The sequence below is a fragment of the Megascapheus bottae genome, chromosome 15 (genome assembly GCF_031878675.1).
Source record: "Megascapheus bottae isolate mThoBot1 chromosome 15, mThoBot2.hap1, whole genome shotgun sequence".
Taxonomy (NCBI): Eukaryota; Metazoa; Chordata; class Mammalia; order Rodentia; family Geomyidae; genus Megascapheus; species Megascapheus bottae.
This window is the reverse complement of record NC_143523.1, coordinates 46,566,959-46,591,304: the sequence shown is the minus strand read 5'-3', so window position 1 is coordinate 46,591,304 and position 24,346 is coordinate 46,566,959. Positions and strand designations below refer to the sequence as shown.

General features: G+C 43.3%; 1 protein-coding gene and 1 long non-coding RNA gene across 2 annotated transcripts in view; one reads left to right on the top strand and one right to left on the bottom strand.

Moving 5' to 3' along the window:
* LOC150054304 (uncharacterized) overlaps positions 1 to 24,346 on the top strand; it is a 66,387-nt gene that overhangs the window by 19,575 nt on the left and 22,466 nt on the right. The window contains exons 2-4 of the long non-coding RNA XR_016537851.1: positions 2,622 to 2,732; positions 7,286 to 7,457; positions 9,423 to 9,521. This is a non-coding gene — a long non-coding RNA (uncharacterized LOC150054304). The remainder of the gene's footprint in view (positions 1 to 2,621; positions 2,733 to 7,285; positions 7,458 to 9,422; positions 9,522 to 24,346) is intronic.
* Adk (adenosine kinase) overlaps positions 18,890 to 24,346 on the bottom strand; it is a 328,745-nt gene continuing 323,288 nt past the window's right edge. Inside the window, exon 11 of the mRNA XM_090346612.1 lies at positions 18,890 to 19,622. Within this exon, the coding sequence (XP_090202738.1) occupies positions 19,498 to 19,622 (125 nt within the window). The 3' untranslated portion in view covers positions 18,890 to 19,497. The remainder of the gene's footprint in view (positions 19,623 to 24,346) is intronic.

Genomic DNA, 24,346 nt, shown 5'->3' with positions numbered 1-24,346 from the left:
AGCTGACCAATTTGCTGCTGCCTTGAACTCAAGTGTTTCTTAGCTCTTCTTCCAACACCATTTTCTAATATATCATACAAGGTTCCCTTCTTACTTGGCTATAGAAGTTAGCAAGAAGGTTTTTAAAGTCATTCAGTCATTTATTCAGTCACTATTTCTAACCACTGGCAAGTCAGTGTCTATAATTATGCACAAAATAGATAAGTCACTGTTCCTAAGCCCAGAGTCCATTCTCCCAGTGTTATTTTGTCATTTTCTCCTTTTAAAACATTATGTTTCTAAAATATATGCTCCATTTCTCAGCCTTTTTTAACCAGCTAATTTTATGCCATCAGTTCTTTTGCATTATTCTGCTACCAACACTCCATCCATCTCTAGAACATTTTCATCTTGTGGCTCACGTGGTAGAGCATCAACCTTGAGATAAAAAGCTAAGGCCCTGAGTTCATGCCTTAGTACCAACCAACACACACACACACACACAAAACAACCATGAAGTAAGATGGTAAGTATGGCTTCCACTCTTGTATGTTTCTTTAGACATACTTGTGAATGTAGGGCTTGTATGCTACTAAAGAATGAAACATTTAACAAATCCTCAATGTCTGCATGACCAGGATTATGTCCAGGCTTTCGGAGAACATATAAGAGTTCCATGGGGATGCTCCTGGAATTTATGTGCCATTTCTGTGGGGTTTGTTTGTTTTTCTATTTGTTTGTTTCACCAGTTCTGAGGCTTGAATTCATGTCAGTGAGCCCTTGCTTGGCTTTCATTCTGGACCATTACTCTTCCACTTGAGCCAAAACTCCAGTCATGGATTTTTCTGGTTGTTATTTGAGTCTCTCAGACTTTAGTCTTTGTGCTCAAGTCTAGGCTCTACCGCCTGAGCCACAGTGCCTCTTCTGGCTGAAGAGCTCAGAGTCAGTGCCTAGGCCCAGAGTTCAAGCCCCATGACCCACATAAAAAATGTATTCTATTTCCTTTTTAAAATTTTGTCTTAATTTTATTTATTTACTCTGTGTGTGTGTGTGTGTGTGTGTGTGTGTGTGTGTGTGTGTGTGTGTGTGTTTGTCTTAGAGCATGAACTCAGTGCCTGGATACTATTCCTGAGTTTTACAGCTCAAAGCTAGTACTCTACCACTTGAGCTGTCAGCTTTTTGGTGGTTAATTCCAGAAAATATGGCTGGCTTCAGTGATCCTCAGATCTCAGTTTCCTGAGTAGCTAGGACTACACGCATAAGGAGCCAGCACATGACTTTCTATTTCCTATTTAAATTGTTTGACAGATGCTCTCACATACCTCTGTAAATTTTCTTTTTCAGTCCTGAAGCTTAAACTCAGGGCCTGGGCTGAGTTTAGCATCTTTTAGCTTCTTTTGCTCAAGGCTAGCATTCTACCACTTTAGCCACAGTGCCATTTCTGCTTTTTCTGTTTATGTGGTAATGAGGAATCGAACTCAGGGATTCATGCATGCTAGGTAAACACTCTGCCACTAAGCCACATTCCTGGTCTTTTTTTTTTTTTTTTTTTTTTTTCAGTCTTGGGGCTTGAACTCAGGGGACTGGGCATTGTCCTTGGGCTTTCTCAAGGCTAGTGCTCTTCCATAAGCCATGGTATCACTTCAGGCTTTTTCTGTTTATGTAGTAATGGGGAATTGAACCCAGGGCCTCGTGCATACTAGGCACACACTCTACCACAAGGCTACCCTCCCGGCCTTCCCAGCCATTTAAAAAATAAATTAAACATAGAAGAAATAAAATTTATCTTAAGTGTTCCAGTACTGTTTATGAATTTGTGTGTGTGTGTGTGTGTGTGTGTGTGTGTGTGTGTGTGTGTGTGTGTGCCAATATTGGGGCTTAAACCCAGGTTCTTTTACTCATGCTTAGCTTTTTCTGCTCAAGTGGCCATTCTATCACTTGAGCCACACCTCCATTTCTGGCTTTCCCCTGGTTAAGGAAATAAGAGTCTCTCAGGTTTGCCTGGGATGGCTTCAAAATGAGATCTTCACCTCAGCTCTCTAGATAGCTGATTCTAGAAAGGAACCAGGAATGCCTGACTTGTAAACTTAGTATAATTTTTACTTTAAAATTACAAATATAAATAAATTATGTAACCATAAAGATTTTTTTTCTTTTTCCAGCCCTGGGCATAAACCTTGGATGTTGTACATACTGGGCAAGTGCTGAGCCACACCCAGCCCTTGACTACAAATATTTGACTGAAATACAAACAGAGAAGGACAATACAGCCAGGCACTGGTGGCTCATTCCTATAATCTAGCTGCTTAGGAGGCTGAGATCTGAGGTTCAAAGCCAACCAGGGCTGTAAACTCTGTGAGACTCTTCAGTTAATCACCAAAAAGCTGAAAGTAGAGGAGTTGTGGCTCAAGTGGTAGAGAGCTAGCACAAAAGCTCGGGGACAGTGCCCAAGACCTGAGCTCAAGCTCCAAGACCAATACATAAAGAAAAAAAACCAACAATTGGACCTGCCAGTCCTGTGCCATGAACTTGCTAGACTCTTGAGCTTTTGGGATCTGCCCCTGACCATAACTCTAGTTAGGCCTTGCCCAGCTCAGCTGCCATTTTGCACCATGCCTTATGTGTTTCCTCTCTCTCCTCAGGTCACCATGGTATCTCACTTCAGCTCTCCATTGGAATTGATCTGGTTTATTGGGATTGTTTTTCTCCTCTTTCTTTGCTGTACTACTGTCATCGCCCAGTTGCCTAACAGTGTTAAGTATATTTGGGGCTGCAATTTGGGGGGGGACATGTGTCTGCCTGCAGTTGCTGGCTTTCTAAAAAAGATTCCTGATTCAACCTCTCAAAAAGGAAGAAAGGATTGCTAGGAGCAGTGGCTCACACTAGCTACTCAGGAGGCTGAGATCTGAGGATCGAGGTTCAAGGCCAGCCCAGGCACAAAAGGACCTGAGACTCTTATCTCCAGTTAAAGTCAAGAAAATGTGAAGTGGCAGAGTTCAAGCCCCATGACCCACAAAAAAAGTAAGGAAGGAAGGAAGGGAGGGAGGGAGGGAGGGAGGGAGGGAAGGAATGAAAAGAAAAGAAAAGAAAGCAAGAGGGGCCGGGAGTTTGGCCTAGTGGTAGAGTGCTTGCCTAGCATGCACAAAGACCTGGGTTCGATTCCTTGGTACCACATACTTAGAAAAAGCCGGAAGCGGTGCTGAGGCTCAAGTGGTAGAGCTCTAGCCTTGAGAAAAGTCCAAGGACAGTGCTCAAGCCCTGAGCTCAAGCCCAGGACTGGCAAAAAAAAAAAAAAAAAAAAAAAGCAAGAAAGGAAAAAGGAAAGCTGGGCGTGGTGGCTCACGCCTGTAATTGTAGCTACTCAGGAGGCTGAGATCTGAGGATCACTGTTCAAAGCCAGCCCGGGCACAAAGGACCTGAGACTCTTATCTTCAGTCAACCTCCAGAAATCGGGAAGTGGGGCTTGGCTAAAGGGTAGGGTGGTAGCCTTGAGCTGAAGAGCTCCAGGACAGCACCGAGGTCGAGTTCAAGCCCCAAGACCCACAAAATAAAAAAATAAAAAAGAAAGGTAAGAGAGGGAGGAGAAGAAAAGTACAATCCAAAGAACTTTTAATCTCAATGTTTTCAGTGTACATTACCAACTGGATGCTCCATCACCTCTGAATATTTGAGTATGTTTCCCTGCAAACAAGAGCAGTGTCCTGTATAAGCACAACTTGGCCATTAAGAGCAACAATAGCACTGACGGGTTGCTACTGTTAAATCCTCACACTCTGTCAACTTTTGCCAGGAGTCTTCCCAGTGTCCTTTAGATCAGACTCATCCAGGTCTTAGCTGTACTCTGCATTCGACCGTCATGTCCCTTTACTCTCCTTCGGTCTGCAGTAGTTCCTCATGTCCTTGATATTTTTGAAGGTTACAAGCCAATTATTTTGCAGAGTATTTCTTGGCTTGACAATGTCTGATTCTCATGATTAAATTCAAGTTATACATCACAACAGAAATGTCATAGAAATGATGCTATGTTTTTCTCTCCCCTCTGCCCTGTCTGTCTGTGTCCTTTTTTTTTTGTTGTTGTTGTTGTTGCTTGTAGAGCTTGAACTCAGTCCCTAGGCACTGTCCCTGAGCTTCTTTGTGCTCAAGGCTAATGTTCTACCCTTTGGGCTTTCTTGCTACCCCTTCCTCCCTAGCATCTGACCCTCTATTCCAGCCCATAGCAGCCCCTTTCTTTCTATTTATTTATTTAGTCTGTCTTGGGGCTTAAACTCAGGGCCTGGGTGCTGTCCCTCAGCCCTCTTTTGCTCAAGGCCTGTGCTCTGCTTTTTTTTTTTCATATAATTTTTATTGTAATTAATAGAAGGGTTACATTACATTCACCAGATAGAAGGTGCATTACTTCACATACATTGATACCCTTTCTCATGTCTTGGTCCCCATTTCCCTCCCCCCCACCCCCACCCTCATCTTGTTTTCCTACCTTTCCTATCCAATTTCAAATAACCAAATACAAATATAATTGATATATCAGATAACCAAGTGAAATACTGTGACAATATGAGATAACCAAGGGAAAGCAAAAGAGATGAGAGATAACATAGTACATTATGGACAACGATCACTCATTATATGGCTTTTGTTTCTATATCCTAGAGATCCTTTCATTTAGCATCATACTGTATGGCCTTATGTATCTAGGTTTTGCTCTATTGCAAATCTCTGCTAGACGAGTCCAAGGTTTCTACTGATTATGGCAAATGAGGGAAACCATTGAGCCTATGTTCCTTTGAGTCTGATTTGCTTCACTCAATATGATTTTTTCTAAGTCTTTCCATTTCCTTACAAATGGGGCTATGTCATTCTTTCTGACAGCAGCATAGAATTCCATTGTGTATAAATACCACATCTTGTTGATCCACTCATCAACTGAGGAACATCTAGGTTGGTTCCATATCTTTGCTATGGTAAATACTGCTGCAATGAACATCATTGTGCTAGTGGATTTAGTATGCCCTAGTTTCTGGACGGTTGGGTAAATGCCAAGTAGTGGAATTGCTGGGTCATAGGGGAGCTCTATGTTTAATCTTTTGAGGAACTGCCATACTGCTTTCCATAGTGGTTGAACAAGTTTGCACTCCCACCAGCAGTGTAGTAGTGATCCCTCCTGGCCACATCCCCTCCAGCATCTGTTGTTATTAGTTTTCTTGATCCTGGCCATTCTAACTGGAATGAGGTGGAATCTTAGATTTGGTTTGATTTGCATTTCTTTTATGACCAGAGATGTTGAGCATTTCTTCATGTGTCTATAGGCCATTCTTATTTCTTCTTCAGAGAAGACTCTCTTTAAGTCTTTGGCCCATCTTTTGATGACATGGTTGTTTCTTTGGAGATTAGTTTTGGAGTGATTCAATTTTTGAAGCTGTTGATATATTTTACATATGAGGCCTTTGTCCGTTGTATGGTTGGTGAAGATCTTCTCCCATTCTGTAGGCTTCCTAATTAATTTACTAGCTATGTCCTTTGCCATACAGAAGCTCTGCAGTTTAATGCAGTCCCACTTATCCAGACTTTCTCTGATTTGTTCTGTTTCTTGGTCCTTATTGAGAAAGTTTCGACCTGTGCCAAGGAGGCCTAGTGTGTCTCCTATTCCTTCTTGTAAAGTTTTCAGTGTGTCAGCTTTTACCTCGAGTTCTTTCATCCATTTGGAGTTAATTCTAGTGCAGGTTGACAAAGAAAGATCCAGCTTTAGTTTTCTGCAGGTGCTTAACCAGTTCTGCCAGCACCACTTGTTGAATAAGCTGTCTTTCTTCCATTATATTTTTTTGGCTCCCTTGTCAAAGATTAGGTGGCCATAGATCTGTGGTTTAATATCTAGGTCCTCAGTTCTATTCCATTGGTCTTCAGGCCTGTTCTTGTGCCAGTACCAGGCTGTTTTGATTATTATAGCTCTGTAATCTATTACAGAGCTGTTCTCTCTGCTAAGAAGTGGTTTTGCTATACGAGGTCTTTTATTATTCCATATGAAATTTTGGATTGCCTCTTCTACTTCTTTAAAGAATGACATTGGGGTATTGATGGGTATTGCGTTGAATTTGTACATAGCCCTTGGCAAGATTGTCATTTTCATGATGTTGATTCTTCCAATCCAGGAGCATGGGAGGGTTTTCCATTTCCTCAGTTCTGCCTTAATTTTCTTTTTTCAGGGTTTTAAAGTTTTCATTCTACTTTTTTTTTTTGGCCTGTCCTGGGGCTTGAACTCGGGGCCTGGACACTGTCCTTGGGCTTTCTCAAGACTAGCGCTCTATCCTTGAGCCACAGTAACACTTCCAGTTTTTTCTGTGTATCAAACCCAGGGCTTTGTGCATACTACACAAGCACTCTACCACTAGGCTTTGTGCTCTACTTTTTTTTTTTTTTTTTTTTTTGCCAGTCCTGGGCTTGGGCTCAGGGGCTGAGCCCTGTCCTTGGACTTTCTCAAGGCTAGCATTCTACCACTTGAGCCTCAGCACTACTTCCGGCTTCTTTTTTTTTTTTTTTTTGCTATGTATGTGGTACCGAGGAGTCAAACCGGGGTCTTCGTGCATGCTAGGGAAGCACTCTACCACTAGGCCAAACTCCCGGCCCCTGTGCTCTACTTTTTTGAGCCACAGTGCCACTTCCAGTTTTTAAGTGGTTAATTGGAGATAAGAGTCACAGGAGAGCTGGCATAGTGTCTCAAGCCTGTAATACTAGCTACTCAGGAGGCTGAGATTTCAAGATTTTAGTTCAAAACCAGCCAGTACATGGGAATCTTATCTCCAGTTAACTGCCAGAAAACCAGAAGTTTGCCTGTAGCTCAAGGGTTAGGGCAATAGCCTTGAGCTGAAGAGCTCAGGAACAATGCCCGGCCCAGAGTTCAAGTCCCACATCTGACCAAAAAAAGAAAAAAAAAAGTCACATGAAGACCTTTCTGCCTGAGCTGGCTTTGGACCGAGATCCTCAGATCTCAGCCTCCTGAGTAGCTAGGATTACAGGCGTGAGCCATTGGTGCCCAGCCAGCCCCTTTCTTTCCTTTGGACATATAGTGTGTTCTCATTATTTGAAATAGTTTTGTTTGATGACATCACTATGATCCCTGAATCAGTGAAGGCTGACTCAGGACTCTGAGGAGACTTCGTCAGGTTCCAGAGAACCTATGATGACAGCACTTGGTCACCTGATCAACTTATTACCCTATTGTAGGTCTATTTTTGAAACATATAAACTGAGTCCATAAGGGAATTCACAACCAGCAGTGCTTTCAGCTTGGGTCTGCTCTCTTTCCTTATAGTGTGCCTATGCTGTCAGACTGCCATAGTTTCATGTGAAGCATGACACAACAGCTGGCAACCCTTGTGGGCCATTCAAACACTAACATCACCAGGTGCAAAGACATGGCATCGGGCGTGGAAGGACATTCTCCTGGAACTGAGCTGAAGCAAGAAAACCCACTTCTCTTTCAGGTCCTTCAGTAAATTTTTGTCTTTTCACCACAGTTGCTTGTTGGTAAAGGTCTACAAAACCAGGGCAGAAGCACGGATGAGGGGGTTACAAATAAATTCTAGCAAGTCAGTAATGGGAATCATTTGTGTCTACTTTGCTCTGCCTCAGCTTTTGTGTTGCTGTGACAAATACAGTAAACAATAAACAACTTAAAGGAGCAAAAACATATTTGGCTTACAGTTTCAGTTCAGGGTCACTTGGGCCTTCAGTAGTTCAGTACATCATGGAAGGCATGCTGGTAGAAGAGGTCTGTTCTCAGGGCCAGACAGGAAGCAAAGAGAGAGAGGCAGGAAGGGGTGGGAATCCCAGTATCCCCCTCAAGGGCACACCTTCCCCAAGCTGTAAACCCCTCCCACTAGGCTAGCTGAGCCCAGGAAGGTTCCACCTTTTCCCAGTAGCTAAATACTTAACATGGGGACCTTGGGTGGTGAAAGGCACTGCAAATCCCCAGTGCTCACCCAATGGCTTTCAGACTAACAGGGAAACACAGAGAAAAAGGCAGAGATGGTCTGGGGTCACCACCCTAAGTGTGCTTGATCTCATCTATTTTGGAGGCTAAGTAGAGTCAGGCCTTCTTAAAGGATCAGAATTAGAACAGAACCAAAGATAGAGATGGAAACAGCTCAACCTTTTAAAGTGAAAGAGACTAAACTGAGACTAAACTTTTTTGAATAGACTGGATTATTTGCTGCATCCTAAGTCCCTAAAGAGACAATGGTGCAGATATTACACATACCTTAACACAAATATTGGTACTCTGAGGGGTTTTCTTTTGGTTGATTGGCTGTATGCATGTATGTATACATAAATATACTCATTGGCACGTGTGTACGTACGTGTGTGTGTGTGTGTGTGTGTGTGTGTGTGTGTGTGTGTGTGTGTTTAGAGACAATAAGATTGTATTATATAGTCTAAGCTGGACTTTAACAAGATCCACCTGTCTCAGCCTCTTAGGTTGAGAAGTAAAGAAATTCACTACACCTGGCCTGAGTTTTCTTCTTTTAAACATTTCCATGCTTAATTCTAAACTTTTCCTCCCCTCCATGTTGTGCTCTATCAATGAAGTATACCACTAGTCCTAAGCATATGTCCAGACTACTACAATAGAACTAAACCTTCAAGGCTAGGGGCACAGATCAGGAGGTGGCTGGAGTGAGGTTCTGAGTTTAATCGACAGCACATACACATTTCCATTGTTAACAGAAAATAGGTACAAATACTCAAACTCATTCCTCAAGTCTGAAAAGAGACCTTAGTCAAGATGCAAGCACAGCTACTCAGGAGGCTGAGATCTCAGGATCAGGGTTCAAAGCCAGCCCAGGCACAAAAGGACCTGAGACTCTTATCTTGAATTAACCTCTAGAAAAATGGAAAGTGGGGCTTGGCTCCAGGCTAGGACAGTGCCCAGGCCCAGGGGTAAGGCAGTAGCCTTGAGCTGAAGAGCTCAGAGATAGTGCCCAGGCCGAGTTCAAGTCCCATGATTCCAGCCCCCCCCCCCAAAAGATGCAAGCACAGTGGAAGTGATTAAAAAAAAAAAAAGACATTTATGGCCCAGTAGTAGAGTGCTTGCCTAGCATTCATGAAGACCCAGGTTCAATTCCTCACTACCACATATATAGAAAAGCCTGGAAGTGGTGCTGTATCTCAAATGGTAGAGCTCTAGCCTTGAGAATGCCCAAGGACAGTGCTCAGGCGCTGAGTTCAAGTCCAGGACTGTCCAAAAAAAAAAGTTTACTGGGTTCCTGGGAAAGAATAGGGCGGCGGAAGGTTATGTGGCACAGTGCCATGGGGAGATGAGGACTCCCTTCATCTCCAGGTTTAAATAGAAAAACAAAATGGGGCAGGGGACAAGTCGAAGCATAGTCTGGGAGTCCCTGTTACAGGTGTGGCCTGGCTAATCATGGTCTCACTTGTGGTTGTTCCAGGTTCTGCAGAGGTTGCTATTGTTGTCATGACTTGAGGGGAGCAGTCTGGCTCCGGTAAGATGACTTCTCCAGCTGCCTGGTGTGGCCTCATCATCACTGGTAATTATCCTCTCATGTGGGGTGATTTGGCCTGCAAGGCTCTGCTGTTTCTTAGGAGTCATTTTAGTTCTTGTAAAAATGTTATTGATCTGTCTTGTATTTCCTGGAACCCAAGGTGATTGCAAAGTGCCTGTGGAGAAAATGGCCTAGAACAATGACAAACACAAAATGGAGGCTGAGATGTCAGGCTTGTCTCCTGCTTCCAGTTAATTTGTGACAGTAGAAACACTTTAGCCTGTTACAAATGTACTTTTGATAAATGGTAAGTGGGTTGTTTCTACCATGAGGACAGCCTTAGCCCTTGGGGTTTGAGTACTTGGATTGCCTGGGAAAAATGCCTGTCTACAGGGTTGGGGTTCAGTCTGCAGGGCTGAGGTGAGGCAGTGTTAATTACAGTATTTTCTCCTAGGGACCTTGTAATCTCCTCCTCCATTTAGGTTCCCTTTATATCGCTCATGACTATCCATTAAGGAAATTATTATATTATCTTATTGTTGGTGTGTGTGTGTGTGTGAGAGAGAGAGAGAGAGAGAGAGAGAGAGAGAGAGAGAGAGAGAGAGAGAGAGAGAGAGAGAGAGAGAGAGAGAGAGAGAAAGAGAGAGGGGGGAAGGGGGCAGGAGGGAAGGAGGAGGGAAGGGAGAGAGGGGGGGAAGGGGGGCAGGAGGGAAGGAAGAAGGAAGGGAGGGAGAGAGAGAGAGAGAGAGAGAGAGAGAGAGAGAGAGAGAGAGAGAGAGAGAGAGAGAGAGAGAGAAAGGGGGGCAGGAGGGAAGGAGGAAGGAAGGGGAAAGAGAGAGAGAGAGACAGAGAGAGAGACAGAGAGAGAGACAGAGAGAGAGACAGAGAGACAGAGAGAGAGAGACAGAGAGAGAGACAGAGAGAGAGAGAGAATTACTGTGTGGCCCAGGCTGACCTCAAACTCCTGATCCTTGTGACTCAGCCTTCTGAATGCTAAGGGTTCCTCACTGACTAGCTTGGAATGGGGTGCTACCTGAGAAGGGCTCTCCTGGCTGGTTTCTTGCTGGTGGTCATTGACAAGCAGTGTGGAACCAGAGGCAGCCTGTTCATTGTTCCAGCCACTGGGAAGTTGATTTGAGTGCATGATTCCAGACCAAGCTGAGCAACGTAGCAAGTCCCCATCTCAAAAATCAAACAAAACCAAAACAAAATGCGAGCTACCAAAAAACCCCAGTGTACATAGAGCCAGCTCATTCAGGCTCATAGTAAATAGCTGGCCGGACAATCTCTTCCCAGCTGTCCATGGGAGCCCATGTTGTAGGCAGTGAGATATCAGCATTTTAGGAGTATATTTACAACATAGAAATCAAATGCTACACCGCAGGGGGGACTGGTTTGGTTTTTTTTTTTTTTTTTTTTTTTTTTTTATTTAAAGAAGCTTTTGTTAAACCACAAAGAACATGCCACAGTCATGGTCTCTGTATTTATACTCCTGTACCAATGACTACATAACCCAAAAAGGGAATAACCGCTCTCAGAGCGCAGACCCTTAGCCTCTCCTCAGAGAAGTCTCCGCTCTTGCATCACTTGTTTGGATACTGCATTTCTTTGTCTGTTAAGATATGTAACCCCAACTCCAAAGTCTTAAATGTGATGGATTCCTGCATTCTTCTTGGGACCACACAGCGCTTAGAGCTAAAATAAATTCTGACTGACTTTAGGTCCTTGCTGTCAGTCATGACCTTGAAGACCCTGTTCTGTCCCCACCTCTAACCTCAGCCTCCATTCCAGCACACATCTCCCTCAGCACCCTCATCTCCCTCCCTCCCCTACCCCCTCTTCCCTCCTTTCCACTCCTTTCCCTTCCCTCTCCTCCCCTTGAGAGGTTTCACTGGTTCCAGTGGCTCATGCCTGAAACCCTAGCTACCTCAAGAAGCCAAGATCTGAGGATCACAGCCAGCCTGGCAGGAAAGTCAGTGAAACTCTGATCTCCAATAAACTATTGAAAATGCTGGAAATGGAGCTGTGGCTCAAGTGGGAGAGCACTAATGAGCAAACAAAGCTGAGGGACAGCACTTAGACTCTGAGTTCAAGCCCTGGGACCAGAACAACCACCACCACAAAAAGAGCAAATAGGTTTCACTGGCCCCAAGCAATATTCCTGCCTCAGCAGAGCACCCCAAGTACCTAGGATTTCAGACTCATGGCACAGTGCCCAACTCCTTTTTTTCTTCTTCTTCTTCAGGATCCAGGGAGCAAACATTCTTTTGGCAGGCGAGTCCCCTGGCCTCACTGCCTGGGGTGTAGACCTCCCCTTCCCACCCGCAGGTCTCCTTCAGTGGGTGAGTCACCTAGGGGCCAGCTCCCTCCACAGCTGGCACCAGCATGTGGACAAAGAACTCATGCTGCTGTGCTGAGCCTGGTGATTCATGCTGTAAAACTGCAGGCCAAGCTGTTAAACCCAGATTCAGGTAGACAGCCAACCAGGGCCAAGGCTGCCCTGCGTCTGGGTTTTGGCAGACAGAGCATTTTCCCATCTGTGGGGCCTTGGTGTGGCCTCTCCCTCCAGGAGGCAAGGCCAGTATAATTTATTGGGCCATAATTGTTGAAAGGAATAGTCCTTTAGGCCATTCATTCAAGCCTAAAATGTGGCTTTATTGAGCATTCTCAGTGTTCTCAGCTTGGTGCTACTTTGGTGGTGGTAGTGGTGATGGTGGTGGTAGCTGTGGCTGTGGTGGCAGCAGTGGTGGTGGTGATGTGCATGCGTGTGTGTGTGTGTGTGTGTGATAGAGAGTCCCAAAAATGACCTAGACCCCCTTCTCCTGTAGCATATCAGCTAAGCAATAATAAGCAATAATAGAATAAGAAAATGCTAAAGAATTTCAAAGGCAGCTCTTTTCACCTTGACTTTCACCAGGGCTCTGTACAAGCTAGGCAAGCATCTACCACTGAGTTATCAGTCCAGACTTTCACAGGAGTATAGGAGTATACATGTGTGTGTTAGTCCTGGGGCTTAAACTCAGAGTCTGGACACTGTAGTTAATTGGAGATAAGAGTCTCCCTGACTTTTTCTACCCAAGCTGACTTTGAACTACTGTCTTCAGATTTCAGCCTTTTTTTTGGAGGGGGGGGGTATGGGGCTTGAACTCTGGGCCTGGACACTGTTCCTGAGCTTTTTAGCTCAAGGCTACCGCCTAATTCCTGAATCACAGCACCACTTCTCGTTTTCTAGTGGTTACATGAAGATAAGAGTCTCTTGTTTTTCAGTGCCTAGGCTGGCTTTGAACCACAATCCTCAGATCTCAGCCTCCTCAGTAGCTAGGATTACAGGAATGAGCCACCTGCTTCTGGCCACAAACTTTGGAAGGATGAATAGGATTTAGGCAGTGGAATCATGCAAGAGCCACACCTGGAAGAAGTAAAGCCCAGGATGGGCACACACATTCTTGGTATATTCAGGGTATGGCAGTTCAGTGAAGGCTAAGATTCCCTGGAAGGCATCTCCAGAGAAATGTAGGCAGAAAACCTCTGGGAAGGGACCTTGAATAAAAGGTGAAGGAATTAAAAGTTCATTCTGTAAGAGAAAGAGAGGCATGCCATGACCAGGCCTGTGTCCTTTGAGAGAAATGGAGCCTTCTGATCTCACTGCAAATGGCATCTGTGGTAGGCTAGGAGGGGCATGGGAGATGCGCTGCTGGTACTAGGTCTCCAGGGGCTCATGAATGAGGGCAGAGGGCTGAAGATGTTTCCAAGGAATGTCTTCTGTCAACTATGAGCATTCCCATTGTCCATCCACTGTGTTGCTATTACAGATAATGATCTAATTCTTAATAAAAATAATAATAATGATGGGTTGGGATGTAGTTTAGTCATATGGCACTTGCCAAGCTGCCTTAGGTTCCAGGATTCAAAAAATCCTCAGCACTGAAAAATAAAGTGCCGATAGCCACAACAATAAGATGTTTAGGTGAAATTTGTTAAGTATAATTTGCAAAATACTTTCATCAACCAAAAAAGTAGGGATTAGCCAGTCACGGTGGATCTCACCTGCAATTCTAGCTACTCAGGAGGTTGAGATCTGAGGTTTGACGCTTGGCACTAAAGACCGTGAGACTCTTATCTCTAACCACTAGAAAACAGGAAGTGGCGCTGTGGCTCAAGGGGTAGGGTGATAGCCTTGAGCTGAAGAGCTCGGGACAGCGCCCAGGCCCAGAGTCCAAGCTCCACGACCCACAAAAAAAAAAAAAAAAAAAAAAAGTAGAGATTATCATTATCCCCATTTTTATTGATGGGAACCAGAGCACAGAAAAGCGAATGCCAGGAAGGAAAAGATGGAAAAGAATCTATCACTGACTTCTGTACTCCAGAAGTCCCTAGAAGATGTGTTTCCTGGGCAAGAAATGTGGCCTGGTGTAGAGTATTTGCCTAGTATGCACGAAGCCCTGGGTTTGATTCTTCATTCCCACATCCACAGAAAAAGCTGAAAGTGGTGCTGTGGCTCAAATGATAGAGCACTAGCCTTGAGAAAGCTCCAGGACAGTGCCCAGGCCTTGAGTTTAAGCCCCAGCATTGGGGGGTGGGGTGGGGAAGAGCTGCTTTCTCCATAAAGCCCATCCCCATGTGAGCACTTCACATGGGAGTCGGGGGGTGGTTCATAAATGGTTAGAGGTTTCTAACCACAGGGCACTGGAGAAGACTTCAGCCTTTGAAAGCTAGTATTTGGTATAAGCACAGCCTCTGCCTATTCTGTTTAATGAGGACATGAGTAAAGCAATTGTTTTCTGTGTCAGAACAGGGGCTTGAACTCAGGACTTTGAGTTCTTACTCTTTATTTTTTTTTGGCCAAGGCAGTGCTCTACCACAGAACCACATCTCTGTATCTCTATTTCCATTTTTGGTGTTGTCTTTTGCTGGTTAATTGGCCTTATGAATTTTTCTGCCAGGTGTCTTTGAACCATTCTCCTCAGATCCCAGCCTCCAGATAGCTAAGATCTCAGGAATCAGCTTCCCGCATCTATGAATAAAGCGATGGTTATCCAGTGGTCCACAGACATTTTTATTTGACTCATATGCTGCGAATAAAATGAGACAGTGTTTAGAAATCAGGTGACTTAAAAGTTCACAAGTGTAGCCAGGTGTGGGTGGCTCACGCCTGTAATCGTAGCTACTCAGGAGGCTGAAATCTGAGGATCAAGGTTCAAAGCCAGACTGGGCAATAGAAAGCCAATATATGTATTGGCTTTGTATACATACATACATATACATGCATGTATATGTATGCATGTGTATGTATATGTATACACACGTATATATACACATATGTTACATATGTGTATATACATACATATGTATACATATATATGGATACATGTGTATATATTCGTATATATGTATATATATAAACACTTGCTATAGACTTCATGAATATAAGTTGATTACTTTCACACTTCTGAACTTTTTTGCGGGGAGTTGGTCCTGGGGCTTGAACTCTGGGCCTGGGCACTGTCCTTGAGCTCTTCAGCTTAAAGCTACTGCCCTACCCCTTGAGCCACAGCCCTACTTCCCGGTTTCTAGAGGTTAATTGGAAATAAGAGTCTCATGGAACATGAGACTTACCCTGGCTTTCTAGATGCATTATTTCCCAGGGGGCGGGGGAAAAAACCCCAGGGCTGGGAATGTGGCTTAGTGGTAGAGTGCTTGCCTAGCATGCATGAAGCCCTGGGTTTGATTTCTCAATACCACATAAGCACAGAAAACTGGAAGTGATGCTGTGACTCAAGTGATAGAATGCTAGCCTTTGAAAGACTGTCAGGGGCAGTGCTCAGACCCCGAGTTCAAGTCCCTGACTGGAAACAAACAAATAAAACCCAAACATACCACAGGCCATCCAGCATTTGTGCAGAGTAATGGTTCTGTGACCCAGAACAATTTGGAGGATTGGCCCTGGACCTCCAGTGCCCTGGGAAGGGCTCCCAGATGGCTGTTTCTCTCTGCCATGGTTTTCTCAATGCTGATAGCAGCTAAACAATAGCAGCAAGGCACTGACAGTAGGTACAGGGGCTCCTAGAAGAAAAAGACATTTACTCTCATAAAGGAGAAGCAGGACAAAGCACCCTACTTCTGAGATGCACAGAGTAATCCCGGGAAGTTGGGTGCACTTGCAGGCTTGTCTTTCAATGGTGCAATTGTCTGGCACCACAGAGCTGTTAAAGCTGTTTATAGATGGGCTTTCACACTTGAGCAAGGAAAGAGTCTCCTCCTGACTGTGCTGCCGACAGTAAACCCTTAATGTGTCTCATCGACACACAACCCTTGTGCTTTATTCACATGGACGGTCATGTTTACTCTTTTGGCCCTTACTGAGCTGATCCTGTCGAAGCAATTATTCACTAGCAGTTCACATGCTGTCTAAACCTGCATTTCAAAGCCATGTTTGGGGGTGAGCTATAATGCTGGTCGGCTTGGAGTGTTTTTCTGCATTGGCATTTGGCCTTGTTGGTGGTGAGAGCTCTTGAGCTGACATGCTATCAGTATCTTTGGATGAAAACTGACCAGATGGACTTGGCTGTTGGTCTTCCACGAGCCAACATTTTTGGATTGCTAGGAATATAATTAGGTTTTGTGTGACACTGACTTAAACAAATCAAAGGGATAAAAGTATACAATTCACCAGGTGGAGGGAGGAAACCAGATGACATTTAGATCTTAGTAAGAGAATTAATTTGACAGTTAATTGAGTCCTGTACTCCATGTTTGTTCTTCATAACATGCAGCATTTGACCTTATGTCCAGTTTTCCCTGAGTGGATTTTTGCCACACACTATGGCCCGAGGCCCCTCCTTGAAACAAACCCAATTTCCCCAGGGCAAGGAGTAAGAACATGGTGAAGAATGCCTGGTGATTGCAGGTACATATATTGCTCAGTTAATAGTTTACGAAAATGGTGAACCAGGTGAGAGATGCAGAGGGCATGGCCTTTTTCACATGATATTCACAAACTCTGGGACAAGTGTGGAAGGCTCATTCCCAGTCTGTCTTTTCATTCACTTACAGTGAGATGCTGGAGCTCTGAATAGGTCAATGGACCATTTTCTTTGTAGGCCTGGCCTGGAAAGGGCCTAGGACAGCATGCTCAGTGGGTGCTGAATGGAAGGACATGATGAGAGAGCAGAATTTTAGAAATGGATGGACTTCAGAGAGCATCAAGGTCAGAAACCAATTATGGAAGCCTGACCTCTTATAGAAGTCACCTGCCTTAGACCCTGTAAGGCTGTCAGTTACCAACCACCAAGGCCGCTGCTGCTTTGCTATTGTCCACTACAGACATGTTTCTGAATAGGAGGTGCCTTTGTCATCTGTGAAAGTGCCTTCTAGAGGGGTGTGTGTGTGTGTGTGTGTGTGTGTGTGTGTGTGTGTACTGGGCCAAACTATTCAAGTGATAGAGTACTAGCATTGATTAAAAAAAACATTAAGGGATAGCAGCTAGCCTCTGAGCCCAAGATGAAGTATCAATACAGAGAAGGGGAAAAAAATTAAAATTATACCTACTCAAGAGGCTGAGATCTCAAGATGGGGGTTAAAACCAGCAAGGGCACAAAAAACAAAATCTGTGAGACTCTTATCTCCAATTAACCACCAGAAAACTGGAAGTGGCACTGTGGCTCAAGTGGTTAAGTAGTAGCCTTGAGCTAAAGAGCTCAGGGACAGTGCCCACACCCAGAGTTTAAGACTCACAACTGATTCCCCTTCCCCCCCCAAATTCTTTGACTTAACTATTCTTTAGTGATGTTTGGCTACTCTAAGTCCTGTGCATTTTAGAATCTGCATGTAAATTCCTATATATGAAAAAAATTTGGGGCCGGGAGTTTGGCCTAGTGGTTAAAGTGCTTGCCTAGCATGCATGAAGACCCGGGTTCGATTCCTCAGTACCACATACATAGAAAAAAGCCGGAAGTGGTGCTGAGGCTCAAGTGGTAGAGCTCTAGCCTTGAGAAAGTCCAAGGACAGTGCTCAGGCCCTGAGCTCAAGCCCAGGACGGGCAAAAAAAAAAAAAAAAAAAAAATTTGGTGCTCTACCACTTGAGCCACATCTCTACTTTTGATTTTTAGGGCATGTCCTGGGGCTTGAACTCAGGGCCTGGGAATTATTCCTGAGCTTCTTTTGCTCAAAGCTAGTACTCTACCACCAGAGCCACAGCGCTACTTTCAGCTTTTTTTTTTTTTTTTTTTTTTGCCAGTCCTGGGTTTGAGCTCAGGGCCTGAGCACTGTCCTTGGACTTTCTCAAGGCTAGAGCTCTACCACTTGAGCCTCAGCACCACTTCCGGCTTTTTCTATGTATGTGGTCCTGAGGAATCAAATCCGGGTCTTTGTGCATGCTAGGCAAGCACTCTACTACTAGGTCAAACTCTTGGCCGTTTTTTTTTTTTGTTGTTTGTTTTGGTGGATCATGGGGCTTGAACTCTGAGTCTGGGTGCTGCCCCTATGCTTTTCAGCTCAAGGCTACTACCCTACCCCTAGGCCTGGGCATTGTCCCTGAGCTCTTCAGCTCAAGGCTATCATTGTACTCCTGGAGCCTCACACCACTTCCCCTCTTATAGATTAATTGGAGATAAGAGTCTCAAGGTCTTTAGTTTCCCCCACTGACTTTGAACCTTGTTCCTCAGATCTCCGTCTCCTGAGTAGCTAGGATCACAGGCTTGAGCCACTGTGCCTGGCTTCTCACAGACTTTTTGTGCCCAGGCTGGCTTTGAACCACTATCCTCAGATCTCAGCCTCCTGTGTAGCTAGGATTACAGGTGTGAGCCACTGCGCCTGACTCCTCAAGCATTTTTTTTTTTTTTTGTGGGTCATGGGGCTTGAACTCTGGGTCTTGGTGCTGTCCCTAAGGTCTTCAGCTCAAGGCTACCATCCTACCCCTTGAGCTACATCACCACTTCTGGTTTTCTAGTGGCTAACTGGATATAGAGTCTCTAAGGACTTTAGTGCCTGGGAAACCATGTTCAAAAAGCTGTTTGAACAAATTTAAAACAAGTGAGTTAAGCATTTGTTCAGTAACTATAATGTCTGCACTTCCTCAGGAACAATTCTTTGTTGGTTGCTTTTCTCCAAGGCGAGTCCACCCTTTCTTATTTCTTGCATTCCTTGGGAAATGGGTAATGGGACAGGGATAAGCTAGAATGCTACAAAGCTCCTGGGTTTTGTTTACTTTTTCCTTTGAGATAGAGTCGTGCTATGTTGACTAGGCTGGCCAGCCCTGAACTCCTGGGTTCACCTTGAGGGAGGGGTTATTACTGTATAACCTTCTTTCTTTTGTTTTTATTAATTACAGGACAAAGGCAGAAAATAATTCCCATAGGAGAAATTTTTATTTATATCAAATTACAGAGTACCATAAGTAAGCATAAGGTCATAATTTGAATATTGTAATATAACAAAATTTGGCAAATTATTCAGTTACCAATATTTATTACATGTTTGAGTGCACACTGAAGAAATTAGTTGGAGTAATTTGGCATGATAAATATTTTTGTACATTATTTCACTGCTTATCATGTATATGTGATATTTACTTATGTGTGCATATGTATATATACACACTCCTAAATTAAATATATTTATATAAAAAGCTAAAGATTGGTTTGTTAGGATTAATTTTTTTAAAAAGTCTATCATATTAAATTGCATCTGCATTCAAGGCAGAAGTGTAAAAAAACTCATCGATTCACTAAATACACTTGAATTTACAAAGTAATTGAAAATGAAATAAAAATTCCTGTTGAAATGTTATCTTCCTGTTTAATTGACATTGAAGAGGCACTAGCAGACATTGGAAATAAACATATTTTTCAGGTTTCAGAAAGCACAAAGATTCTATGAGCATTACCGTACCCTCTAAATTAAGAATGACAATATTATAGTAGGAAAAGATATGGCAGATAACGTTTTTTTCTTTATTAATGTGGGAAATCTCAGGAGGCAACCAGGACAGTGTTCTCTGCAGCCCGGGGTTGGTGCTTTGCCATCAGTGGAAGTCTGGCTTCTCAGGAAAGGTGCAACCGGTTTGTCTAATTATAACGCTTGCTGCATAATGGCCAGCCCGGATGCACTCAGTCAGAGGCTTGTCAGAGACCAATTGAGAAAGAAAACCTAGAACACACACAAAGGAAGACCATGAGTACTGGGTAACAGGAATGGAATGTCACTGGGTGATACCAGAATCTGGCATAAACCCCTAGTACTTTCCTCAGCTATAGCAATAAGCAAAAGCCTCCCAGGGCTGGTGTCATCTTCCTTCAACACCATCATCTTCTAATAGTCTTCCAAAGAGTTCAAGGTGGGCCGTGGCAAGGAATCCGGTTATTCTAGCAATGCCTCATTCATCATGCTTTCCTTCAGCATTGCGATTAACAATGGTCAAATAGCATATCTGGGGTTCTCACCGCTGGTAAATTATGCTCCTCCCTTTCCTTTGCTCTGGATTTCTTTGTTGTGATTGTTATTCCAAATGTTCTGTTCTTTGGACAAAATTCTACCATCTGGATATCTCTAAGTACAGCTCTGAGAGGTAGAATGTTCTGAAACACCTGATTATCTCTATTTCTTTCCAAGGAATGGCAAGAAAATCATTCCTCTAGTGAGCACCATGGAGCAGGTGGATGTTAAGAACACTAATGGAGAGTTGGGAATAACAAAGGTGTCAGGAATCACACCTGCATGGTGATATCACAATAGTTTATTTGTATTAAGATGATAAGAGGAAATGTTAACATTTTAAGGTAGCATAATTGACAAGTTAAGTGACCAGGGCAAACTCACTGAAAGATACAAACTTTCAGATCTTTTTGATAACTTGATTAGAGGGAATCTATTGAAGAGATTACATTTATTTATTTACTTATTTATTGTCAGTGTTGGAGCTTGAACTGCAGGCCTGGAGTGGTCCTTGAGCTTTTTGCTCAAAACTAGTGGGTTAATTCGAGATGAGACTCTCACAGACTTTCCTACCCAGGCTACCTTTGAACCGTGATTCTCAGATCTCAGCCCCTTCAGTAGCTAAGATTACAGACAAGAGCCACCAGTCCCTGGACTATTGTTCACTTAAAAAAGTTTTCTAAGCAGGGCATGGTGGTTCACTCATTTAATCCTAGCTAATCAGGAGGCTGACATCTAAGGATCCAGGTTCAAAGCTGCCGGGCACAAAAGTCTATGAGACTTTTATCACCAGTTAACCACCAGAAAACTGGAACTGGTGCTGTGATTCAAGTGAGCTGAAGATCTCAGGGATAGCGCCCAGGCCCACAGTTCAAGCACCACGACTGACAAAAAAAAAAAAAACCAAAAAAAACCCCCCAAAACAGAAGAACTCAGGGACAGCGCCCAGGTCCAGAGTTCAAGCCCCACAACTGACAGAAGCAAAAACAAAAAACCCACAACTTTTCTATAAATAAGTTCCAGGTCCAGATGATTTCAATGGTTCAATGGTAAATTCTACCAAAGGTTGTAGAGAAGTAAGACTAATGCAAGATAGCTTTTAGAAAAACTGAAGACTATGTCCTGCCTTATTCTCTGGGAGCAGTATTACTCTAATACCAAAATTCTAGAAAGATTCATTCTGATACCCAATATTCTCAAGAACATTTTAGCAAGTCAAATCCAAAAATATGTTAGAAGACTATATATCATGTAAAGTAGAGTTTCTTTTAGGCAAATATTATACCACTGAGTCACATCCTCAGTATTGGGTTTAGCCTAGGAACAGAAGGTTGGTTTAACATTCATGTATTAATGTAATTTCTCAATTAAAGAAACCTCAAGATTCTTATTTCCACTAAAACAGCCAAAACTGGAAGTAGAGGGTAACACTCAAGAGGTAGAAGGCCAGCAATGAGAAAATACACTAAGGGAGAGTACAAGGCCCTGAGTTCAAGCCTCAGTACTCTCCCCAACCCTCACATTAAAGGAGGAGGAGGAGGAGGAGGAGGAGGAGGAGGAGGAGGAGGAGGAGGAGGAGGAGGAGGAAAAAGAAGGAGAAGAAGACGAAGACAACGAAGAAGACGAAAAGGGTATAGCTTATTGCTACACGGGAAGGTGAGGATGGAAGTTCAGAGAGCCAGTTGTGGCCAACTATCTCCAATTAACTAGCAAAGGGCTATATTCATTTATGTATATGTAACATGTTTCCATCCTTTTTGACCTACAGGACTCACTCACCCTTCCCACTTATCCTCTCCTAGACAATCCTTCTTTTACATTTTTTTCCCTGTAGGTCCTGGGGCTTGAACTCAGGTAGCCTGGACACTGTCTCTGAGCTTCTTTTGCTCAAGGCTGATACTCTACCATGTGAGCTACACCTCCACTTCTTGCTTTTTTTTTTTTTTTTTTGACACTTCAAGACCCATAGACTTTCCTAACTGGACTGCCTTCAAAACTATGGTCCTTAGATCTCAGTTTCCTGAGTAGTTAGGATTACAGTGTGAACCACTAGCAACCAGCTCCACTTGCAGCTTTTTGGTAGTTTGTTGGAGGTTAAGAGTCTCACACTTCAGGGTGCCGGTGGCTCATAACTATAATATTACTCAGGAGGCTGACAACCCAGGCATGAAAGTCTGTGACTCTTTATCTCCAATTAAACAACAGAAAACTGGAAGTGTCACTGTGGCTCCAGTGGTAGAGTGATAGCCTTGAGCTGAAGAGCTCAGGGACAACACCCAAGCCTAGAGTTCTAGCCCCATGACCGACCAAACCAAACCAAACCAAAAAGACTGTCATAGGCTTTCCTGTTTGGGCTGGTTTTGAACAACAAACCTCAGATCTCAGCTTCCTAAGTAGCTAGGATTGCTAGTGTGAGCCACTAGCACCCTGTTGGTATTTTTCTTGTATATTGATGTGTACTCCAATTATATGTCCTGAGTGGTATAGTGGGGTCCTATTTCAATTTTTTTTTTTTGTGCCTGTACTCAATTCAGAGCCTCAGGGCTTTCCCTGGGCTTTGGTGCTCAAGTCTAGCACTCCAGCACTTGAATCGCAGCTCTACTTCTGCTTCTTTGGTGGTTAATTGGCGGCAAGTCTCATGGACTTTTTGCCCCAGGGTGAACTTCAAAATGTGATCCTCTGATCTTAGCCTTCTGAATAGTTAGGTGCAGGTCACTGGTGCCTGGCAATTTTCAGTTTGTTAATGACTTCCTCCCATACTGACTTTCATAATAATTACCAGAGTTTACATTCCCACCAACAGTTTTCTAGTGCTCCTTTTCTTCCCCTCCTTGTCAGTATTTGTTGTTTGTTTCTTGATGTTTGCTATTCTGACTGGGGTGAGATAGGATCTTAATGTAATTTTGATTTGCATTTCCTTTATGGCATGGGAGTTAAACAGTTCTTCATGTATTTATTATGTACTTGTACTTCTTTTTCTAAGACCTAGCTGTTCATTTCACTGCATATTTATTACTGGGTTATTTGTTTACTTGCTGTTTGAGCTCTTTTTATATTTACTCTTTGTTGAATGTCTTATTAAGATTTTCTCCCATTCTGTGGGTTGTTTCTTGATTCTAGCTTCTTCTGGTATTCAGAAACTTCTTAATTTGATGAATTATCTTTCAGATAATAATTACCTATATGCCTACATTTCACAGATTTTTTCTCCATGTTTTCCTGTAGTAGATTTAAATTTCAGGTCTTACTTTGAGTGCAAAATGAGACTTAGTGGTCTAGTTTAGATTCTTTACATGTTTTCCCAACACCATTTGTTGACAAGGCTGTCTTTTTTCTAGTGTGTTTTTGGTTCCTTTGTAAAAGATAAGGTGTCTGTAGTTGTGTCGTTTAATTTCTTCTTTTATTCTTTCTTTTTGTTAGTTGTGGGGCTTGAACTTAGTTAGGGCCTGAGCACTATTCCTGAGCATTTCTGCTCAAGGCTATAGTGTTCTACCACTTTGAGCCATAATTCCACTTCTGGTTTTCTGGTGGCTAATGGAGACAATGGACTTTCCTGCCTGGGTTGGCTTTGAACTGTGGTCCCCAGATCTCAGCCTCCTGAGTAACTTGTATTACAGGTATGAGTCACCAGTGCCTGGCTTCTATTTTCTTTCGTTTTCGTTTTCTTTTTTTTTTTTTTTGCCAGTCCTAGGCTTGAGCTCAGGGCCTGAGTATTGTCCTTGGATGTTCTCAAGGCTAGAGCTCTACCACTTGAGCCTCAGCACCACTTCTGGCTTTTTTCTATGTATGTAGTACTGGGGAATCGAACCCGGATCTTCATGCACTACCACTAGGCTAAACTCCCAGCACCTCTTTATTCTCTCTCTCTCTCTGTTTTGCCTATGTAGTTAATTTCTGTTTTCTACTCTATGTCTTTGGTCTGTGAATCTGTTTTTGTGTCTGAACCATGCTATTCTTAGTATTATAATTCTTTTTTTTTTGTCAGTCATAGGGCATGAACTCTGGGCCTGGGCCCTGTCCCTGAGCTTTTCAGCTGAAGGCTACTACTCTGCCGTGTTGAGCCACAGCTCTACTTCCGGTTTTCTGGTGGTTAACTGGAGATAAAAGTCCCACGGACTTTTGTGCCTGGGTTGGTTTTGAATCGTGATCCTGAGATCTCAGCCTCCTCAATAGCTAAGATTACAAACATGAGCCACCAGTGCCCGACTTGATATTATAATTCTGTAGTACAATTTAAAGTCTGGAATTGTGATACTTTTAGTATGGTTCTTTTTGCTCAAGATTTGTACAGAAATGTTGCCAATTCAATAAAAATTCTAGCAGCTTTTTTTTTAAACAGACATTGACAAGCTGCTTCTTAAAATTATATGAACTACAAAAGCTCTAGATTAGTTAAAACATAACTTTGGAAAAGAAAAAGCCAGAGAACTTAGGCTGTT